We start from the raw sequence: 22,761 nt of genomic DNA on the forward strand, positions 1-22,761 counted from the left end.
GAGAGAGAGAGAGACCGAGCCAGGTGGACGGTACACCTGGGCAGCCCAAACTAGGCCCAGGTGGGCTTAATTCAGCCAATGGTTCAACCTATTCCTCATAGGCCTGGACTTCAAGACCACCGCTCTCCCCTTCTTCCCCCTTCAGCTCCTGTCCTGTGTCCGATCGGCGATGCCACCATCTCTCTGGCCTCAGGTCACCACGTGTGGGCACGCAGTCCCAGGAGGTCACCCACGATCAGTGGTGAGCCCCAGCGCAGCTTATGCGAGGTTCGGCACACTTCCCTGCAAAGGCGTGCACTCCTTTGAGACTGTGAAACCTGAGACTCCTCCCATCCTTTCTAAAAACCCACTTGGATCACAAACCAGGCTTGGGTGCGAGGTCAAGGACCGAGGCGTTTCCAACCCGAGAAACCTAACTGTGGGATTGGGCAGGATTGGAGTGGAGGGGGGTGGTCCTTCTACACGGGCTTCAGGGCAGGATGAGGGGGCGGCCCATCCCTCTCCAGGACTGCGGCACACGGACCTCCTGCTGTCTGGTGGCCCATCCCTCTCCAGGACTAAGGCACACGGACCTCCTGCTGTCTGGTGCCCATACAACGTGTTAGTGTGGACCAGCCTGGGGAGGGTGCAGAGCAAACAAAGGGAACTGGGGCAGGTGTGGCTTTGTTCCGGGTCTTGGGTCCCCATGGGAAGGGGAAGGGTGTGAAGCAGCTAGTCTACTCCGTTTCTGAAGCCCACTGTTGCTGGGCTTGTCCAGCTCATAAACCCCCTCGACGACGAAGTGGACCTGCTCCTGGGACAGTGGTTCTCCACCTTCACACAGTCCCTTGTGTGGTGCTGACCCCCCACCACTGCTGCTTCATCACTGGCATTTGGCTACTGCTATGAATTGTCATGTAAACAGCTGATAGGCAGGATGTATTTTCATGGTTACAAATTGAACATCCTAAAAGCATAGTGATTCCTCACAAAAACAATATGTCGCTATATATTGTGAAATATTTATTTCTAGTGACAAATAAATGACGTCTTGTCTTAAAGCATGGTGTAGCATGGGTTAGCAGTCTTCACACCGGGTACTCCTCTGTGGGCGTATCTGCATGTGGGCGGAGCAGTGTTTTATAGTTTATAGAAATATGTGTTTTCCGATGGTCTTTGGCGACCCCTGTGAAAGGCCTGTTCGACTCTCCCAAAGGGGTCACGACCTACAGGTTGAGAACCGCCGTCCTAAGGGTTTCCTAGGTTGCCTCCTGCTTGTCCCGAGGAGAGATGCCCTCTCAGTTAGCAGCACCATGTTTACCACCCCACTTGCCACCAGGAATTGCACTCCTTTATCTGCAGATATCAACACCTGGGGAATGGAGCATCAAGACTCCTGCTAACAACATTCCGCTGAAGTGCGCAAGGCATGTCCAAAACCCGGTGTGCGAACTACTGGGGGGGGGGGGGGGCGCAGGGAGGAGGCAAGAAGAGCTGGTGGCCCAGGAAAGCAATCATCACTCCATTAGCACACTGCTGGGGTGTTTGGGGGGGGGGGGGGGAAGGTTTACCGGAGATTACATGCCAGCTCTAGAAACCAGCATATAGGAGCCCCCAGTGAGTGACAAATCTGGCTGTTCCCAGAGGAAAGCAACGAGAACGTGAGCAAGGCTGCAGCGTCTAATCCACGTGTCCTCACCGGGGCAAAGGGCGGGCTATTGAGGCTGCTTCTCTGGCCCACTCACTAAGCCAGCCACGTAGGTCAGGCCGCGTCACGTGCAGCCAGCGGAGGACACTTTGAAAGTGATGGGGTAGGAGCTCAGAGGCCAGAGCTTCCCTCTGGGAAGCAATGTTCACAGGATAAAATGTTACAACATCAAGGCTGATGTCTTGAACGTGACAGACAAGGAGTCCTGTGAAATGTTCCCAGGGAAGGAGGCTGGGGGGTGGGGGTGGGGGTACACACAGCTCACATGCCTATCTGCTAAAACCCAATGGCCAGAAGTTCCAATCCACTTTGGGGGGGGGAGGGGTAAAGGGGGAGAAAAGGTCTGTGGGTCTACCTTCGGGAAAAAATGAGATGCCGCACTCACTCTAGCCCACAGGTCTGTCTTGGCCCACGGGGCTGTGGCCGTGGCCGTGAGTCAGAGTGGAGCTGAAAGCAGCTGGGGAACTGGTTTCTCCCAGGCAAGACTGCTCCTGTGAGTGCCCTGCAGGACCCACCGCGTCCATAAACTCCTACCCACTTTGCCACGAAACCAGAGAAGCAGATGGTGCCTGGCTACCATCACTGAATGTGCGGGTCCTGGACCCAACAGCTGGCTCCTGACCAAATGGATAAAAATTGTGGAACAAAAGTTCCATCCGGACTTACTGGATCTACCGAGAGCAAGGGGGAGCCCCAAAATGAATGCCTACTAATTATCTTTAAACCTGGAACCAAATCTACTCCCTGAAGCCTTTGATGAAATGAGCACCACTTTCCCCCGCCGTTAGCACGGTGCTCTGACACACACGGAGCTGCGACTTCAAACGGGCAGCAGGTCACCGGAAGTACAGAGGACGGCATAAGGGGCAGAGGGTCTACATTGGTGATCCCACAAAACAGGCAGGGGCACTCCAATGGCGGCACAGCACCAAGTGGGGCCACCCAATGTGACTGAACTACATGTGCAGGAACTGTGTGTGGATACATGTTCGGCGGTGTATGTTACCATCGAAATGAAATAATACTTTTCTAAAGACTTTTTTCCTGTAAGGCTACTTTTTTTTTTTTTTCAGAGCAATTCTGACAGGGTTTTTAGCAGCTATTCATTCAACCCAAACCCATACTGGAGAGGTGGGCTCAGCTCTCTTTCCAGAAGACCCCTCGTAATTAGCACAAACTCAAATCTCCAAACGCACTACCATCAAGTCAATACCAATTCACAACAGCCCCACAGTTCCAGCCCGGTAACTCTGCATGAACAGAAAGCCCTGTCTTTCTCCCGAGGACCGGCTGGTGGCTTTGAACCACTGATCTCAGAGTAAGCACCCCAAAGCATCGCCACCACACCACGAGGGCTCCAAGCTCCAGGAAAAGCTAACTTTCAGCACATGATGGTTAAAAAAAAAAAAAAGATTAAATGAGCCCAGAGACACTTTAGACACCCACCCCCATCCCCACCTTCAGAATGCTACCACCGAATCTCGCTGTCTTGAAACCTAAAACACTGGGCTGAGGCAACAGGAGGCTGTGCCTCCCAGGAATTTATGGAGTTGGGGCCCAAACAGCTCTTAGGAGACAGTGTTCAGACAGGACAGAAACCAGACGGCTCATCAACCGACAGATTCCAATCCGTCAGAGGAAGTGAGGAGAGTCAGCCCCATGGCATGAGAGGCAGGCCAGAGCAGAGCACACTAGCACGCCTCCATCGCTGGGTGGGCTGGAGTAAGAGGACTGTGCACACTGAGCAAAGAGAGTGGGAGAGAGAGAAGAGAGACAGAGAGAGGAGGAGGGGAGGGAGAGGGGAGAGGAAAGAGAAGAGACAGTGTTTAACTCTGTTCGCCACTTTAAAAAAATCCTTGCTGGTGCTAAGACTATCTAAAAACCAAACTCACTGCCATCAAGTCGATGCCAACTCGATATCCTATAGGACATACCCTATGCCAGGGGTCCTCAAACTTTTTAAACAGGGGGCCAGTTCGCTGTCCCTCAGACCTGTTGGAGGACTGTACTATAGTTTTAAAAAAAGCTATGAACAAATTCCTATGCACACTGCACATATCTTATTTTGAAGTAAAAAAACAAAAGGGGGAAAAACACCCGGCGGGCCGGATAAATGTCTTCGGTGGGCCGCATGTGGCCCGTGGGCCGTAGTTTGAGGACGTCTGATCAATAACCTACAGGACAGGGTAGCTCTGTCCCTGGGCATTTCCAAGTCTATAACTAACTCCTGACAGGCATGGTTTCAAACTGCTGCAGCCAAACGCATAATGACTAGACCACCAGGGCTCCTCAATAGGAACTTGCACACATACATACATGCATACATTCACATATGTTCTATATAAAATCCTCGGCTGGCCCAAGCAAGTCGCCAGGCGAGGCTCTAGGAAAGCAGGGCTTTTTGAGGCCCTGCTCAGCCCTGGCTGAGAATTTTGAAAGAAGATGGTGACCTGGTCCCAACTCAGCCTGAGAGCCCACCCCCATCTCTCTCTGCAGGGTCACGTGCCTCCCCTGAGTCTGCACAACCAGGGGGAGGTGGCCCAATTCCCTCCGCTCTGCCCATCAGCCATTCCATTGTGCCACTTCGCAGCCACCAGCCTTGGATGCAGAGCAGGGCCAGAGGAACCCCTGCGGTCTTGTCTCCCTTCCGGCCACACCACAGAGAAAACAAACCACAGACAGGCCAGCCAGGGCACTTACCGCAGGGGTGCGGACGAGCGTGTTTGCCTTGGCAGTGTCCCGCCGGAGGCCAGGCCTGCGGGGGCTGCCCAAAGGGGAAGACCAAGGCCATGTGCAGAGGTGGGCTCCTGAAGACACTCAGAGACAAAGGGCAGCCGCCAGGGCAGTCCCGTCAGTCCTGAGCCACCACCCTGCCCGGCCGGCCGGCCTCAGCAGTTTCCCGACTTTGCTTGTTGGGGCAAATGCTAAGACTGTGTGTGAGCTGCCCTGGAATCACACTGTTTTATGTAACTCCCAGTGGCCCGGCCACCTATCGGCTCCGTGTGTTAAACCACCCCAGGCAGAAAATGACGCACCCCAAAATGTGATACCCTGACGCTGGGGTGCAGCAGGGGGGTTGGGGGGGGATGGTGCAGGGTGTTGGCTTTTGCCTAAAAAAGTGAGACAGAACAACCAGTGTGCAGTTCCTCTGGGTGCTTCCTTCCTGGGAACTGGGGGCAGGGCGTGTTGGCAGAGGGCCTGGAGCCAAGTCTTCGCTGGGGCTGCACTTTCCAAAGCCACAGCCACATTCCGGGGACGCCCCCGGGAGCCCGTGCTGAGCACTTGTTCATTTTGCAGCTTCCTCTCAGTGAAACCACCCCCATAAAACTTATCTCAACGACCCCATAAAACTTCTGCCTACACTTGTGCTGCCTAGGCCGGCTATACACATTGTAGGCCGTCCCTGGGGCCTGTGTTTATCTTCCAGTCTCCCCAGCTGCTGCCAGAGGGGAAGCCTGGGAGGGGGAGAGGGGAGGGCGGCGTATGGGGTGGGTGGGTTCTGCTGGTATCCATCCCTGCGAAAAGCCCCAAGTGGCCACATTCTCCAGGATCTGACTGGTAGGCATGGCATGTCTTTGTCCGGGCAATCACGTTCAGAAAAAGAAACAACCTGAACGAGGCTGGCTGTGTCCTGGAGTTTGTCTGGCACAGAGGCCAGCTGGACTCCCAGAGATGAAGGGAAGGAGCAGTTGAGACACTGCACCCTCCCCGCCCCCCAAAGCCCTCCAGGTGCTCCCAGGCCCCCTCGTCCCCTTCTGAAGCTTGGCCAGGCACACCACTAACAATGAATGGCCTTACAGCCATTTACCAATCACTCTCCCTCCGGCTCCTCTCCTCGGCTCAATGGGATTCGCAGGCCAAACTCCAGAGGTCTCCCGCTCTGGGCCCCATAGCCCCATCTGTGATGGGGCTATCTTCCTCCGTACTTCACGGGGGTGGGTGCATGGCAATACTGAAATGACATCATTCATTCATCATTCAATGCAGATCACTGAGCACCGACTGGCCACCTGCAGGTGCCCGTCTCCTCCCTGGGACGTACTTGGTGCTGCCCAGTCCTCAGTCCTTGTCCTTCAGGAGTTTAAGTCCTACTCCAAGGGTGACCAGGAGCAGCCATGTGGCGGCTCAGAGGCCGGTAAGTCTATGGAGAAGAATCAAAGCAGGAAAGAGAGTGGGGACGGGGGCAGGGGGCCCCGTGGTGCATGGGCAGGCAGGTCACCAAGACCTTCAATGAAATGCCATTTGGACAAAGGGAAGACCAGGTGTGGATACATTGGGTAAGCTAAGGCTGGTCAGGAACCAAGGCCCCGAGGCTGGAGGCTCCTAACGCACACAAGGACAAGGTAAAAGGCTCGTGTGTCATCAGCCAGGCTGATGTCTGGCAGCAAGGAGGGGCAGGAGGCAGGCCAGAGAGCAGGGGCCTCGTCACGTAGACCCTCACGGGCACCAGTGGGTGGGAGCCCACTGGCAGTCTGGAGCAGAGGAATAAAACCACCTGACGCTGTACTTTCCAACGCCACGCTCATCAAATCAACAAGAGCAACTTGAAAAGCCGGCTGGGAAGCTTAGGGTCAGTGAGTATTCACGTCAATCGGAGAGGAACAATTCAGAAAAGCAGCTTGCACAGCTCCAAGAATGGAGTCACCACTGCTGAACTGAGTGTCGAAATCACAGCAGCGGTACACACCTGGCAGAGGCTGCTAGTGCCTCCAGGGGTTGGGGCCTGGGTACGCGGAAGAAAGCGCCACTTACAAAGGAGCGAAGACTGAGTAGCAGAGGGAGGTAGAGCGGGCGTTCCACCTGTCCAAGGTGCCTCTGAGGCAACTAAGGGGAACCGGGTCTGCAGAGGTGAGATTCCGAATGAGGGCAGAAAGTTACCGATGGGTTTTTAAAAGCCTGAATCCCAGACAAGACCATTAAGGAAGTGTGTGTGTGAAGGTGCTGGGAAGTCCTGGGTCCAACTCCCACCCTGCAGGAGGACCTGGATCTGGCTCCTGGTCGGCGCACTTTGTGCGCATGCTCTTGTGCCAGGCAGGTTTCAGAGTAACTTCAGGACTAAGACAGGCAGCTAGAAAAGCCCTCTGAAGAGTCAGCCAAGGAAAACCCATTGGATCACAATGTGCCATCCCGTGGGCGGCCAAGCACCAGGCGGGGGAGGGCCCCAGTGTGCATGGGGCTGAGAAGGGCAGGGACAGCCTCACAGCGGCTAACAACAACAGGATAGAGGGCTGGCTCAGGGCTGGAAGGCAGGACACGCAGCACCTCCCCACACACACACACACACACACACACGCACGCACTCAGAGCATAGGTTTTCCCCAAAGCCATGTGAGGGGCGTGTTTCCAGGAGCGGAGAGTGGCCAACAATGCCGCAGCTGAAAAGTCAAGTCGGAGCAGGATGGAGGACGGATCGGCCTACGGGTTTACCAGGCTTGCCAGAGGGCAGAGCTTGGGCAGGACAGGGGAGCAGCCAGGCCTGCCTGCAGCTGGCTCAGGGGAGGACTAGAGAAGAGAATCTAAGAGTCAGCAAACACGCACAAGGCCCTCAAAAAGGTTTCAGCTCGAAAAAGCCCAGACACTGGGCATTAGCCTGTGGGGAGAGGGAGACCCACGGGAAGGGAGAAATCATGGCATGCTTTTGTGCCAAAAGAAGGGAATCCAGGACAGATAAACTCCCTCAGGAACAATAATGGGAGTAGCGATAGCAGGAGGGTAGGGGGAAGGTTGGGTGAGAAAGGGGAAACCGATCGCAATGATTGACGGATAACCACCCGGTCGCCCCCAGGGGGGCGAGCAACAGAAATGTGGATGAAGGGAGACAGTGGTTGGTGTAAGATATGAAAATAATAATAATGTTTAAATTATCAAGGGTTCATGAGGGAGGGAGGGAAGGGATGGGGAAGGAGGGGGGAAATGAGAAGCTGATACCAAGGGCTCAAGTAGAAAGAAAATGGTTTGAAAAGGATGATGGCAACATCTGTACAAATATACTTGACTCAATGGATGGAAGGATTGTTGTAAGAGCTGTAAGAACCCCCAGGAAAATGATCTTAAAGAAGAAGAAGAGGTTCCTTGTGAGAGAGGAAATAGGGAGGTCCTGGTAGCGGGAGAGGAAACTGGGGATTCGGTAGAGAAAAGGATCCTGCCAGCTGGGGCCATGTCCTTCAGGGATCAGGTCAGCGGGGCGTAGTGCTGAGCTCCGCGGAGAGGAAGGCATGTAGGTCATCCAGGGAATGGGGAGAGAGAATCCCTATCTTTGGGCCCCTCTCAACCCAAGGCTTTGTCGACACACAGGAGAGAGAACAATGAGAAGCAATGGGGAGCAAACCTGCATATTGAAAACGGTCAAGAGACACCCTGAACAAAAGCAAAGGAGGAAGGCAGCCGTCAGAAATACCGCCGACTTCTCCATCTGCCAAGACTGCCTCCTTAGAAATCCAATGGGAAACTCTCCTCCTCCTGCAAGGCTGCAGTGAGTTGTCATCTATGAGTTTGTTTATTTGTGAATATTCTACTCCCAATAGCTTTGCAAGAACCTCCTGCATCATTTCCCACCAGAGCCCTCTCGAGAGCCAGCTCCAAGCACTTGCCGGGTGTCCCCCATTCCAGGGACACTGGAGAGGTGTGACTGTCCCCGCCGTTCTAACAATCAGGGCCCCCTGCACTCTTGGTTTACACACGGCAGCACCGGGGCTCCCCGTCCCTGTGTTCCATACACAGTGCTGTCACGGGCCGTGTGCAGGATCTCATTGCAAGTCTGAGAAACACAGCCTCGGAGGTGGGGTGCGTCGCCGGCCTGAACCCACAGCGTCTGGCCAGCACCGTGCAGGGTGCCGTCCTGGGCTACACACTCACTCTGCGTGCTGCTGCCATCAGCCCCTCTCGCACCAAACCGAACTCACTGCCACCGAGGCAATAGGGGCTCAGAGGGACCCTACAGGACAGGGGAGAACTGGCCCTGTGGGTCTCTGAGACAGTAGCGGTTGATGGTTCCCGCCACCCGTCAGAAACCCGAGGCTCCGATGGAAGCAAGCCCTACACAAGTCCCACAATGACGCTGGATGCCAGTTCTTTCAGCCCCACGATCAGGCACTTTGCACGCTGGCGTGCCCCCCACCTCCTCCAGTTCCTGCTCATGCAGCTACCTCCCCTCCCTCCCCTCCCCGTCGGCAGCAAAGGCCCCTTACCAGTAATGGTGCAGGCATCCCGGTACCCTGTGCAGCTGGGAGCATCTTCCACAGCTTCGCTTACATACTGCTCCTCGGGGAGGCCCGGGCTGCAGGCTAGGACCGCATGGTGGCACGCCTCTGAAGGGCTCGCGGGGCTGGCCGAAGTGTCGTCGTGCAGAGCTGTGGCGTCCAGCTTGGCAGGTTTCACGGGGAGGTGCCCACTGCCATCGGAGGCCCCGCTGCCAGGGTCTGGGGCAGCCGGGCAGATGGCTCCCGGGGGCTGTGGTACACGGCAGGGGCTCCTTATGGGAAATCTGCAGGACAATCCAGAGAAAGGGGCACAGTCACCGAGAGACTCTGAAGACACCTCGTTTTCAGAGAACATGGGCGCACAGGGCTGCATGTGGGTTTGGGTGACAAGCTCGGGGGGAGGGGGGGGAAGTCACCTGCTTCCAGCCCACACATCCCCCCATCAGATGTGCACCCAGACTAAAGGGCCCGGGAGCAGCTTGACCCACTTATCGGGTCATGAAATGGGCCAAACCACAGGGCGCCTGGCCTCACGGACCACTGAAAGCTGCCTGGAAGCCAACTGCATCATGTGGGCCCCTGGTCCAAGCCGGCTGGGATGAGGATGCCAGACACACGCAGTGTGTGCGGTTGCATCTGAGAGCGTGCACCCCTGCGAAGCACCTCTATAGGTGTTCCTCTTGATGGGCGCTTGAGTCAACGCTGACTCCCAGTGACCCCGGGTTCTGCGCCGTCACCTTTGGGTTCTAACTGCCAATCTTCTGGGTGGCAGCCAAAACAAGTCACCACTGCACCCCAGGGCTCCCTGGGGTCCTTCCTCTGGGCTGTCCACACAGCGAGGCAGCATGCTAGCTCTAAAGGGCGCCCTGCAGGGTGGGCTGTTTCTCTTCAATGATTTCCACCACGACACATGCTCATCTCTCTGGGAACTCAGAGGCGTGCTGCTAGCCGGAGCAGCAGCGAACGGAGAGGATGCCTCTGAGACCCGGAGGAACAGCTAGAGACCCTCCTCTAGAGACATTCCGCCCTGACAGGCACAGCCAGTGGCCTAAGACCCTAAACTCTTGGTAGAAACAGCTCCTGCAGTCCAGCCTCAAACATGGATGGAGCTCCCAGCACCGCTGACGATCCGCCACCACTGCAGGGCACTGCTGGGAAAGAGCCGGGGTCAAGGCCAGGGGCTATCTGACACAGCTGTGGGGTCTTTCCCACCTCACAGGAGGGCGGGCTGCACAGACACTCACCATAGCTTTACTGCAGCAGCCACGCCCCCCCTCCTCCCAGCCCAGCTCCCTCCCGGAGGATCACAGGCCTACCCCTAATGGGAAGTAGGAGTCTATGGAGCAAGGACTGGCCGGGGGTGGGGGCGGGGGGGCGTCTGATGCGTGTCTTGGCGGCACCATAGCTCTCAGAGTGTCATCCGAGAACCCCCCCATGGGGTACCCTGAGACCTTGCCAGCAGCCCATGGAATCACAACTTCTTCTGAGACACGCCTTACCCATTGTCTCTCGGAGGCACAGCGCATGGGGCAGGGGCTAGACTTTGGAAAGCCGACCAAGGGCGGAGTTCTGAAACCCCATGTTTTTAGAACTCCAGCAGACTGAGTTGCCCATGTACCCACCGTGGGGCTAAAACCCACAACTCTGAAATTAAGGGGTTCGAGCTCCACCGACCACGCTGGCAGGGAAACCCCGAGTGCGGAGCTCTGCATGCTCCTGTTGGGAGGTCTCACACTGTCTGGGCACTAGATATCCACATTACAAAGAAGCTCCTCACATTTGGGGTCTACTTTGGTCCTTTATTCAATAAGAGTTCTGAGACCAAAAGAGCTTGGGAACCATTGCTCTAGGACAGCAGTTCTCAACCTGTGGGTCGCAACCCCTTTGGGGGGTCCAAAGACCTTTTTGCAGGGGTCGCACGATTGATCACAGTAGCAAAATGACAGTGATGAAGTAGCAACCAAACAAATTTTATGGTTTGGGGTCCCCACCAAATGAGGAGCTGTATGAAAGGGTTGTGGCATGAGGAAGGTTGAGAGCCCCTGCTCTAGGAAATGACGCATTCAGTATGGTTTTCCTGGGGGCGGGGGTTAATAGCCTTTTATTCAACACATCCCTGAGCCTGTGCCATTTTCCCACCACAAAGGTTTAAATCAGCAAAACATGCCAGCCGTTCCTATTATACCTGAACTGGGCCTCATTGATAAACTTTCTGAGCCCCCCCCCACCCCCCCGCTAAATAAATCCTCATTAAAATAACCAAGTAACTAGGAAGAGCAGGGGTAAGGAGGTGGGGTGCTGTCTGTCCCTAGTCAGTGGAAAAAGTGACAGTAGTGGCTTGGAACCTCCAGGGATTTCTGCACGTAGGGGGCAGAAGAAACTCTAACATCTGGAAGGGGGTTCAAAGGGATAAAGCCACTGAAAATAAAACTCTGGGCTCTCCCAGAAGAACCCCCACACCTGGGCAGCAGAGCCCCGAGGAGGGCGGCATAGACGATCTTCCTAAGCGTACCATTGGTGGCCGAGGAGTGGAGGGCAGGGATTCCCTGGGTGGGGACAAAGGGAAGCTGGGGTCTGCCTTGGCCAGCATCTGGTGGAATACTGGGGGCTGGTCAATTCTTGTCTGAAATCCCATGAAGCTGCGTTCTAATGGCCTACATACTCTCTCCTATGGACACGAACACGGAGCAGAGCAGATGAGTTAAAGGTAGATGCTGAATCTTGAAAATAGCTGGAAGACATCATCCTGATGCTAAAAAACTAAAAAAGACCCAGATGAAACCAAAAAGGGGGCCCAAAGGCCCACCACACACGTCCATCGAGTCAAAGCTGCCTCCTATTGATTCAGTGGGACAGGGTAGAACTGCCCCTGTGAGTTTCCGAGACTGAACTCTTCATGGGAGCAGAAAGCCTCACCTGCCTCTCTGAGCGGGCTGGTGGTTTTGAACAGACGACCTTGAGGATCACAGCCCAGGTCATCACCACTAGGCCACCGGGGCTCCTAAAAGGAACACGGTATACAAACACACAAGCCCTGCAGGGGGAGCCCCAGAGCTAACTGTTCAGCAAGTCACCACTAACAGAAAGACTGGCAGTTAGAAGACACCCAGAGGCACCTTGGGGGACAGACCTGGTGACCTATCTCCTCCAGAAGGTCACAGACTTAGAAAAGCTTATGAAACGGTTCCACCCAACACACATGGGGGCCCCAAGATCCACAGCCAGTCTTTTACATTTTTTTATTGGGGGCTCTTACAGCTCTTATCACAATTCACACATACATCCACTGTGCCAAACACATCTGAGCCTATGTTGCCATTTTTTCAAAACATTTTCTTTCTACTTAAGCCATTGGTATCAGCTCATTTATTTGTTTGCCTCTCCCATGAACCCTTGATCACTTATAAATTCTTTTTGTTTTCATGTTTTACACCAATCTCTGTCTCCCTTCACCCACTTTTATGTTGTCCATCCCCCTAGGAGGGGGGGTCATATGTCAATTATTCTAATTGTTCCCCCTTGCTCCCCTGCCTTCCCTTACACTCCTAGTATTGCTACTTCCCTTATTGGTCCGGAGGGGTTTATCTGTCCTGGATTCCCTGTTTCCAGCTCTTATTTGTACCAGTGTGCATGCGCTGGTCAAGCCACATTTGTAATGTAGAACTGGAGTCATGATGGGGGTTGAGGGAAGCATTAAAGAACTAGAGCAGTGGTTCTCAACCTGTAGGTCACAACCCCTTTGGGGGGTTGAACAACCCTTTCACAGGGGTTCCCTGATTCATAAAAGTAGCAAAATTACAGCTATGAAGTAGCAACGAAAATAATTTTCATGAAAAAAAGAAAATAATTTTTATGGTTGGGGGTCACCACAACATGAGGAACTGTATTAAAGGGCCGCAAGATTAGGAAGAGTGAGCATCACTGAACTAGAGGAAGGTTGTGTTTCGTCAGTGCTCTACTGAACCCTGACTGGCTCATCTCTTCCTTGTGCCCCTTCTGACAGGGAGTGTCCAATTAACTATTGATGGACTTTGGGGCTCCGCTCTACTCTCCCCCTCACTCAGGTCGATAAGATTTTTTGTTTTGTTTTGGATTCTTGATGCCTGATGCCTTCAACACCTCATAATCGCACAGGCTGATGTGATTCTTCCATGTGGGCTTTGTTCCTTCTCAGCTAGATGGTCGCTTGTTTATCTTCAACCCTTTAAGACCCCACATGCTAAATCTTTTGATAGCCGGGCACCATCAGCTTTCTGCACCACATTTGCTTATGTACCCATTTGTCTTCTGCATCATGTCAGGAATGTGAGTGTCACAGAGTGTCATGGACACCAGTCTGAAGTCACTGCTGCCCCTTCTTGTAATAACAGCTCTACTTCAATTCATAGTGGAGAGATGACACATATGACAAATTATTTCAAGTCTGCATAAGTGCTGTCCAAGAAAACAAAATTTTGAAGACATTGGCCAATAATTGTTCACTGGAGCCTACAAAGGAAGCACAGGCCACAGTGCTGAATCTGAAGTACACGGCAATGACGCCGAATGCAGGAAGGTCACAGGGGTAGAACGTCTTGTGGTTCCAGTGTCAGTGGAAGCATCCCAGCGCTGTTGTGGGTCTCCACGCAGCTCCTCTAGCTCCAGGCCTCTGGCTCCATCAGTGTGTTTCCATGTGGCTTGTCAACAGGTATGTCTCCCTAGGAGATGAAGCAGAGAGAGTGTATCTGGCCTCCAGTGAGCTATTTATCTCCGAGGCTCCTCTAAATGATGTTATCAAGCTGTGACCTGATTGACAGGCTAGAGTCTACCCCTTCGCAAGTTGACAGGAGATGATGTAACTGCCACACCAGTGTTTCCGGACCAACCTCACGATGGGACCTTCTCAGCACAATACGTAACGAGCTTGGCGTAATCTGGGAAGAGCTGCTGTGTGGCTGATCTGACCTTCATCCCGCCTCATTCGTCCAGAGTCCATCTTCCCAGAAAATTGTAGGCAAGGGCTGACCCTGACACCCGCGAGGTCAATTCAAACTCACTGCCACTGACGTGTCACCACCCTCCAGGACAGAGCAGAACTGTCCCTGGGGGTTCCGAGGCTGTAGCTATTTTAGGGGAGCAGAAAGTCTCATCCTTCTCACTCGGAGTTGCTGGTGGGTTTGACCTGCTGACTTTATGGTTAGCGGCATGACGTGAGGCCCCAGTGCTACAGTCGGTTGGTCTTACTGTGGTGGCTGTGTTGCTCTGTTGCTGGAAGCACTGTGACTAGTATTTCAAGTATCAGCGGGGTGCGCCCTTGATGGGTACTTTTCAGCAGAGCTTCCAGACTAAGACAAGGAAGAAAGAAAGGCTCGATGATCTACCTCCAAAACCAGCCAATGAAAACCCCCACGGGTTGCGTGGCAGTTACATCATCTCCTGTCAACTTGCAAAGGGGTGGAGTCTAGCCTGTCCATCAGGTCACAGCTTGATGACCGCCTTTGGAGGCACCACGGAGATAAATAGCTCACTGGAGGTCAGATACACTCTCTGCTTCATATTCCTGATGACAAGCCACATGGAGCTACGCTGATGGAGCCAGAGCCCTGGAGCTGGAGAAGCCATGAGAGACCCATGCCAGCGTTGAGATGCTTCCACCACCACTGGATCCACAAGACTTTCCACCCACTGGTGATCTTCCTGCATTCGGCATCATTGCATGTGTTTTGTGAGTCTGAAAAAGAATTTATAGACTGGTATCAGGTATATGGGCTAATGTCAGACTTATGGACTCAATCTGGACTGGGCTGGGATGATTTCTCAATATTCAATTTCTCTTCATATACCACTCTTTCTTAGACACTAGATGAGTGTCTCGGGATTTGTTTCTCTAATCAACCCAGACGAACACAGGCTGTCCCAGAATACTGCCGAGACAATATTAGAAAACAAACCCCCCAGGGCAGACGGCACTCAGTCACACAGGTGCCACACAATGGCCCTGAGGGCACCCACACTGCGAAGATGGCACAGGAGCAGGCGAGGAGGTCTCCTCCCGTAGGAGATGGGTCACCGTGTGTCGGAGTGGCTGCGGGGGCCACTGACGGTAGCGAACGTTGGCGGAGTAAAGAATTCCTCCAATGAAGTAAGGCTGGAAGGTAGAGAAACCAGAAACCAGCCGTTGGACATTCTGATGTAAGCCACCAACGCCGAGGACGAATGATTGAGGGGGCGGGCACTCCTGAGATGATGCTCCAGTGATGCGCTGACCACGCCTCATGAGCATTCCAGGACGGCTTTGCTTTCAACCACCGGTACCCTTTTCCAGACGCGTTGGGCGGCCAACCATAAGGTCAGCAGTTCCAAACCACCAGCCACTCCATGGGAGGAAGACGGGGACCTCTGCCTATAGGGTCGCTGTGAGTCAGCATCGACGCGACGGCAGTGAGTCTGGTTTGCTTATCCTTGCCCTTACAGACCACTGCACATCCGAAGCCACTCAAGGATGAAACCGGTGACGTTGGCCCTGAGACGGCTACTCCGTCATGGGGAAGCCTCATTCGGATGGGCTCCCTTAGATGATGCTGGTTTGCCAGTCCCTCCCACAGGGCTTCTCTTGAAGAGAGTCACAGGGTGTGTCCGCTTGGCGGACTGCAAAGGCGTGGAGGAAGTGGTGGCCGTCAGGCCGCGGCGGTGGCTTGCCGTACCCCGCCTGCTACACAGCTCGTGCTCTGAAAGGGACCTCGGCCGCCCCCACTTAAGTGTTCCCCAACAGCCGCTCATCCGTGTTTTCACTCTAAGCAAAGGACTCAAGAGCTTTAAAAGCTCAAAGATCAGAAATAAGCAATGAGTCAGGCGTCCAGAAGCGTCAGACAAAGAAGCGCCAGCCCCTGCTGAGAGGGTGTCCCAGCACACCACCCCAAGGACCAGAAGCCTCGCTGCTGTGAGAGGAGAGCGCCAGGCTCTAGGCTCTGGGCTGTGGGGACCCCTGGCCAGTCCCAGTGGGTCTCTGGCTCTCAGGGTCCCCTCCTCAGGGTGACTCAGACCTTACGTGCGTGTCTGAGACGGTGGAAGAGACTGCCGACAAGACCCATAGAAAGGGCTCAGCCCAGCGCTAAACACACCGTGTTCTTCGCCCTCCTCCAAAAGTGCTCCTGGACTGCCCTTAGAGAAGTGATCCTTGAACAGAAATTCAAACCACAGTGGTATTCTGGAAGGACGGGGACGTGTAAAACCATAACCGTGCCCAGGCCAACTCCAGCTGGACGTCATGACCACAGCCAGGGCTGGGCCGCGGGTCATCCCCATCCTGCATAAGGCCCTATGAGCCAGTGCCGGCTTGGTGCCAACTAACAGCGCTTCATGGGGCATGCAGTGTGCTGGGCACCGAGTGGGGTGTGTCTGTTACACCCACCATGACCACCCTCTCAGCTGGGCAACATTGTAGTGTAGAGACAGCTCGTACTCAGAGAGCCTCAGTCCCATTCTGCAGGCCACCAAGCCAGCCCACGGGGGAATCCCGGGACCTGAATGAGGCAGAGGCTGGGAACCCGGAGTTAAAGTGATCCTCTTGCACCTGGTTGCCAGTCAGGTGTCTTGCCCTCCCTCTCAGGGACTCAGACCTGTCCGGGACTTCACACGGGATTCACAAACAAAGCAACCGCCAGCACTGTAGACAGTCTCTGGCTCCAGCAAACCCTGGCACGCGGAGCAGAAAGCCTCCTTTCAGGCCGGGGAAACAAATGTTGCTTCAGAGCCAGAGTGGACAGCCTGAGAGATGAAGGCACCTCTCTCTGTGTCACTCACTACTTACTGCTCAGGCAGCCACCACCAGCACCAGGGAGGCAGGACTTCTCTCAGCAGACAAGTGAGAAAGTCTACACACTGGTCACACTCTCAGCACAAGCGGTGCCAAGGGGGACAAAGAAGAAGAACCGACCCACTGGACCCACGAGAATCCTCTCGCCCAAGGCCTGAGGCACTTGGCCGGCCTGCTCCCTGCTTCATTGTCTCCTCCCTGCCTCCAGAAATTTGAAGCCAACTTGCCAGGCTGCTCAAGTTGATTCCAGATTGTTGCTGAATTCCAGTTTGCTGGCCAACTCTACAGGAGCAGCTCCTAAAATTTTCTACTCTGCCAACTACGAGGTTTGTAGTTCGAACCCACAGGCCGCTCCTGGGGGAGAAAGACGAGGCTGTCTACTCCTGTGAAGATGTAAAGCCTGTGGATGAAATGCTCATTTAAAAAAATTTTTTTAATAGATTTAAAGTCTTGGAAAGCCAAAGGGGACCTTCTACACTGTCCTTTAGGGTTGCTGTGTGTTGAAATCAACTCGATGGCAGTGAGTTTTTGTTTATTTGTTTGTGGATGGAGACAGAACCTTAACCAAAGCCCCCAAGGTCAGTATGACATCAAGAAAATGGTTTTACCTCCCTCTCTGAGCCTCGGTCACCTCGTGGAGACAAGGAAGAGTCTGACTGAGTCAGTGAGCATCTCTGTCACTCGCCCCCCCACCCCACAGGAGCTACAGAATGGGGGGGGGGGGGATAAGGTGAGAGAGGCACATGGACAGAGACCAGAACGGCTGTGTGGTTACCAGGAGGATTGCTTCGTCAGTTGCAATGCTGCCTCGTGGAGAGAGTCCACGTATGTGGAGAACTGATCCTTGGGGTTGATTAAGGCCATGGCCCTTTGGAAGCAGACAGGCACAGGTTTAATCCCAGCAAGGTCACCAGCTAATTACGGTAGCACCTGGCCAGGTCCCAAGGTCTCTCTGCCTGCAAAATGTTAAGCACCAACACTTTCTTGAAAAGTTGCTGAAAGAAGCAGATATGATGGCAGGCCCAGGCACGGTGAGGCTATGAATGAATCAAGAGTCTGAGACCTGATGTAAGAATGACAGGAGGGCTCGTCTGACCACCCCTGACTTCACGCAGGAAGAGACTCGCCCTCCACGTCCATCCAAGGCAGGTTTCTATGAGGAAAAGGTCACACATGCATCTACCCACCAGTGACCTTTACAATTCGGACACCAACTGTCCCTCCCACAGCACTCTCTACCTCTCTCTGAGTTTGAGCATCCACTGCACCATTGATCACATAGAACTCACGGACCATAATCACTAGGGAAGTTAGCATGTTACAATTCAGGCTCAGAAACGCACAAGATACAGTTCTTCAATCCTGCATGTCTGTTCTCAGCCACATCCACAGGCACTTTTCTCTCTCTGGTCCTCCGCTCTCAGCCACACAGCCCCTTGGCTTCTCGGGTGCACAGTCAGGTAATGTTACAAAGATCTTTCGACACTGCCAATAGATGCTCAAAAAGGAGTTGGCTCCCCCTAAGGTCAATCTCATGCCAAAGGTGCTCAGTTCTAGCTTTGTGGGTCAGCAAACCCAGCTCCTCCCTCTCCCTCAATTAAGTGCCTGGTGGCAACCCACTCCACAAGTGAGTCTTCTGCCCAAAGGCATCCACCAGGCTTTACTTGCTGTATGGCACAGCAAGCCCACTGCTCCGTCTTAGCTCTTGATTCTACTGTCACTGTTCCTCTGCAACCTCTCTGGTAGCATAGCTGTCTCCTGGATCCATGATGTCCAGCACACAGGGATCTCAGGATCCAAAGGGCCAGCTCCACTCCAAGTTCCTCTTTCTTCATAATAGCGAGACACCCTTTCTGCTTCTAAGAGGGTTCATAATAAACCAAGCCGGATGGTAAAACTGATCTATTCCCCCTGCATGGCCCTGCCCAGTTGTGTGGTGGGAGTCACAAAGGTTACGGCTACATAGTCCTAGCAAGCAATCCACTGCACCACACTTGGACGATGGGTCATGAGCGCTTACAGCCCAACACCCCACGAAGGCACGTTTACAACACGATGTTTGTACATTAGCAATAACCTCATGGGGAGGCATCTAAGGTGCAGGCTGTAAATGAGTCTACAGGAAAAGGGTCATCTGAAACCAGGGCAAGCTCTCAGTTCTGACACCATCTTCTTTGGTTCCAAGAAACAAAGGACCTGGCTTAAGGTGGGACCAGCACTGGGGCCTCCCAAGTCTCTGGGCAGTGGTTTTCCTTCTACTCCAAAAGCTGTTTGTCCACTGCCTGCTTGGGCATGGTAAGACACGCCGGTGCTATGTTAGCGTGCAGACAATGACAGCTCTCCTGGAAGGGCCATGTGAGCTACAGCTGTGGACTGTCCTTAGTGGCTTACACACCTGACCCCATTCGCGGCTCACAACCTATCAAGTTCTAGAAACTTAGACACTTAAAAAGTACTCTCTGTAGCCCCCTTCTAATGTATTTATTTGTTTGTTTGTTTTATTTTTTGGTAGCCCCTTTTAAAGGAAGCAAGCAGAGATGAAGGAACTTGCCTGGCATTTGAATGTAACGTTCAATGGCTCCAGAACACTGCTTTCTCTTCCGCCCAGAGCTGAGACTAACACGGAACGGAAAAACTCAGCAACCGGTAACCAAATCCAACGAGGATGGCGGGAAAAGGATCAGAGCTGAAACTGTGAACACTCCCTCTGCGGAAGGCTATGGAGCACGCTGGGAGCCCAAAATCCATCGCAGACTCTATCTAGTCAGGTGAAGCCTCTGGTGGATCCCCTCTAGCCACAGGCAAGGGACTCAAACGGCCTTACTATCAGGCAGAGAGAGACTACTATCAACTTGATTATAACGGATCAAACCATGGCATACTAAGACACTTGGTCAATTGACCTCCCTCTTGGCCCAATCTGAATTTCCTCTAGGCTCAAATATTCCTTGCTTATTCCACGACAGAAATTTATTCTCTGGCTTTTTTAACATTATTGATGGCTTTTTTTCTCTTTATTTTTATCTTTATATTATTATTATCATTATTGTTTGCTTCTTTCTGTTTTTGTTGTGTTTTTTTACTGTTTCTGTTATGTTTCCCAGTTTATAAAGCACAGGAGTGGACGCATAGATAATAACTGAATAAGGGAATTGGGGAGCAATCAACGAATCAGCATTAGAACTGATCGTGATAATGGACCTATAACTCCTTTTAAGAGTGGTTTAACTATGGAAGTATATGATATGTCAATATTATATCAAGAAAACGATTAGAAATAAAAATAGACCAAAGATGACCTATGGTAACCGTGGGTGAAGGAAGAAGAGTTTTCGATTAGGGGGATCTAAGGTTATGTTAATAGTGGTAGGGTAATTTGGAAAAGGGTATCAGTCATGGCTTACAACACGAAGGGCATAATCAAAGGCACTGGATTATATACAGGTAAGAGTTGCTGAATTAGAAAATGTGTGTGTGTGGATATTTAGCAAACAAAAACCCCATGCCTGGAATGAGGTATAAGGAAGAAGAAAATGGTCTCAAATGGATTGTGGTGAAGATTGTACAACTCGTCTTGATATGACTGAACTACTGAATTGTATGATACGTGGATAACGTGCCAACAAAACTGATCTTTTTCTTAAAGTCATCCCATGTGACCCTTGAGTTCAGACCCCTCTCCCACAGCCAAGCACTGTCTCTCAAAGCAACCCCTCTCAACATGAGAAAAAAGCAAAGGAACCCGGAGCAAAGACCCCACCAGGACCACTCAAATGCATACACGTAGCAGCCGCCTCCCACTGGGCCCAGACAGGGCGCGCACTCCAGGGCCACGCTGGGCTGAAGGGCCGAGGGTGACAGGCCAGGGCTGCTTCTCCCTCCCTCCCCCCCGCTCCATCTTCTCTCTCTGCCTCATTTGACCTTCCTGGCACAAATCTCACACTGGCCAGGCCGCCTCCTTAAATAGCTGGACAAGTGGCTAAGTAGTGGAAAATGTCATTGAATGTTGAACAGTTGGAGGATGAGGAAGGGACAGGTCACAGCTCGACAGCCATGGTGCCAGGTCGGGGAAAGAGCAAGGTCGCTGAGAAGGTGCCACCCTCGCGGTGGGACCTTACAGCCTGAGCGGGTTTTCACCTGGTGACGCCAGGTGTCTACCCCGTAAGACAAGGCTGCACTACAGCTGACGGGGATGCCCCTCATTCTGGGAGCCAGTGGGGAACGTGCCCGGGGGCAAAGGTGAAGTGACTCAAGTTCTTATTATGTACTAGGATACTATCTGTTCGCACATCATGATTTTATTATTTTGTCATTGTGTTATGAACTTCTGACTCAACGTTCTTAATTGCTCGCAATTTTTAACACTATACTTGCAAAGGGCAGGAGCACCCCGGGAGAGATCAGGGCATGTGTGTCTGACCACGGGATGAGAGAAAAATAAAAATTCGAGAGGCCAGGATCAGCAATGACAGTCAAAGAGCCAGAAGAGCATCGATGGACCAAACACAGGGAGACGGCCCATGGCCATCAAGTCAATTCCGGCTCACAGTAACCTCTGGGACAGAGCAGATCTGAGTCCATGCGGGCTCAGGGCAGCCCTGTGGGACAGAGCAGGCTGCTCCACTGGGCTTCCTCAGGAGTGAGTCTTCCCAGGAGCGTGCCACCTCCTCGAGCTCCCTCCGACCGACTGGTCAGTTCTCATCACGGACCTTCCCGTGAGGAACCTCCCACTCAGCCCATGCACCCCAGGGCCTAGCAAACACCCCTGGAAGGAGATGTCCTAGGAGCAAGCACGAGGACAACTGCCAGGGTGGATTGTGGGTGCTTGGCAGGACACCCTGGACAGCAGAGAATGGAGGGAAGCCAAGGGCTACGGCCAAAGGTGTCGACAGCCTTGGGTGTCCACTGCAACGATTTCAGGAAGGACCTGCGTGTGGAGGGGGACTGCCCGTGTGTGGGTGTACCTGTCCTGTGTCTCTGCCCTCTTGCCCTCATCTTCCCACGTGCTCATGCCCGTGCACACACGCGTGAACAAATGACGGTCTTAAGGCCACACCTGTCTTCCGGCCCTGGTGAAGAACAACACCCCACCGACAACACCACCACCATTACCAGTAACAAAGACATCCACCAGCATTCAAAGAACATGCCCCTGACTCAAGACAACTGGAGAAACACGGCTCTGTCTCCGGGTCCCCATCTCCCCCCAATGTTCTTAGGAAAGTAGAAAACACACCAAGGTCAGCGCTGCCTGAAGGGACGCCTTCAGTCAGAGGTTCTCAACCTGTGGGTCAAGACCCCTTTGGGAGCCAAACAACCCTTTCATGGGGGTCCCTGATTCATCACAGTAGCAAAATGACAGTGATAACGGAGCAACAAAAATAACTGAATGGTTGGGGGTCACCCCCACATAAGGAACTATATGAAAGGGTCTTGGCATGAGGAAGGTTGAGAACCGCTACCTGAGTGATAAGGACATATACACTTCACCAACCCCGCTCTCGGGAATGGGAACTGCTGTCCTGTGAGCCAAGTGCCCCGTTTCCCAAAATAATCCTGCTGCCACCCAGAGAACAGCAGTCCCCAGCCAGACCGCCTTCCACAAGGCCATCCATCAGACTCCCAGAGGAAGTGAGAGAGGGAGAGAAGGGGGCAGCAGGGTGCTCGGAGGGCTTTACGTAACCAGCCCCAGCTCCCTCGGGCTGGCGGCAGATGGATCACTTGCCTGCTGTAAATAGCTCCTTCTCCTGCAGAAGAAGCCCAGGCACAGAGCAGAACTTTCCAGCACGGAGCAAGCAGAGTGAGATCAGCTGGCCTGGGGCCGGTGCACACAGACAGGTGTCATCTGAGAGCCCCCAACAGCTGGGCACAACATTGAAAACTTGGCTATTGGCCTGAAAAGCACCACTCCCTGGCCAGAGTCGTGTGTGTGTGTGTGTGTGTGTGTGTGTGTGTGTGTGTGTGTGAGATTAACATCCAGACCAACTCTGGACAAGCTCAGGATTGCAAGATGATGAAACACCAACTCTGGACAAGCTCAGGATTGCAAGATGATGAAACACAGGAGCTGAGCAGAGGCA

General features: G+C 53.3%; 1 protein-coding gene across 5 annotated transcripts in view; it reads right to left on the bottom strand.

Moving 5' to 3' along the window:
• TRAK1 (trafficking kinesin protein 1) overlaps positions 1 to 22,761 on the bottom strand; it is a 222,718-nt gene that overhangs the window by 139,364 nt on the left and 60,593 nt on the right. For 2 of the 5 annotated variants that reach the window (XM_075556002.1, XM_075556001.1), the window contains exon 1: positions 4,388 to 4,642. In XM_075556002.1, coding sequence (XP_075412117.1) covers positions 4,388 to 4,478 — 91 coding nt within the window. In that variant the 5' untranslated portion in view covers positions 4,479 to 4,642. Of the gene's footprint in view, positions 1 to 4,387; positions 4,643 to 8,874; positions 9,171 to 14,877; positions 14,994 to 22,761 lie in introns of those variants that run through there. The other 3 variants (XM_075556005.1, XM_075556004.1, XM_075556003.1) reach the window with 3 other exon arrangements.

The sequence above is a fragment of the Tenrec ecaudatus genome, chromosome 8, assembly GCF_050624435.1.
Source record: "Tenrec ecaudatus isolate mTenEca1 chromosome 8, mTenEca1.hap1, whole genome shotgun sequence".
Taxonomy (NCBI): domain Eukaryota; kingdom Metazoa; phylum Chordata; class Mammalia; order Afrosoricida; family Tenrecidae; genus Tenrec; species Tenrec ecaudatus.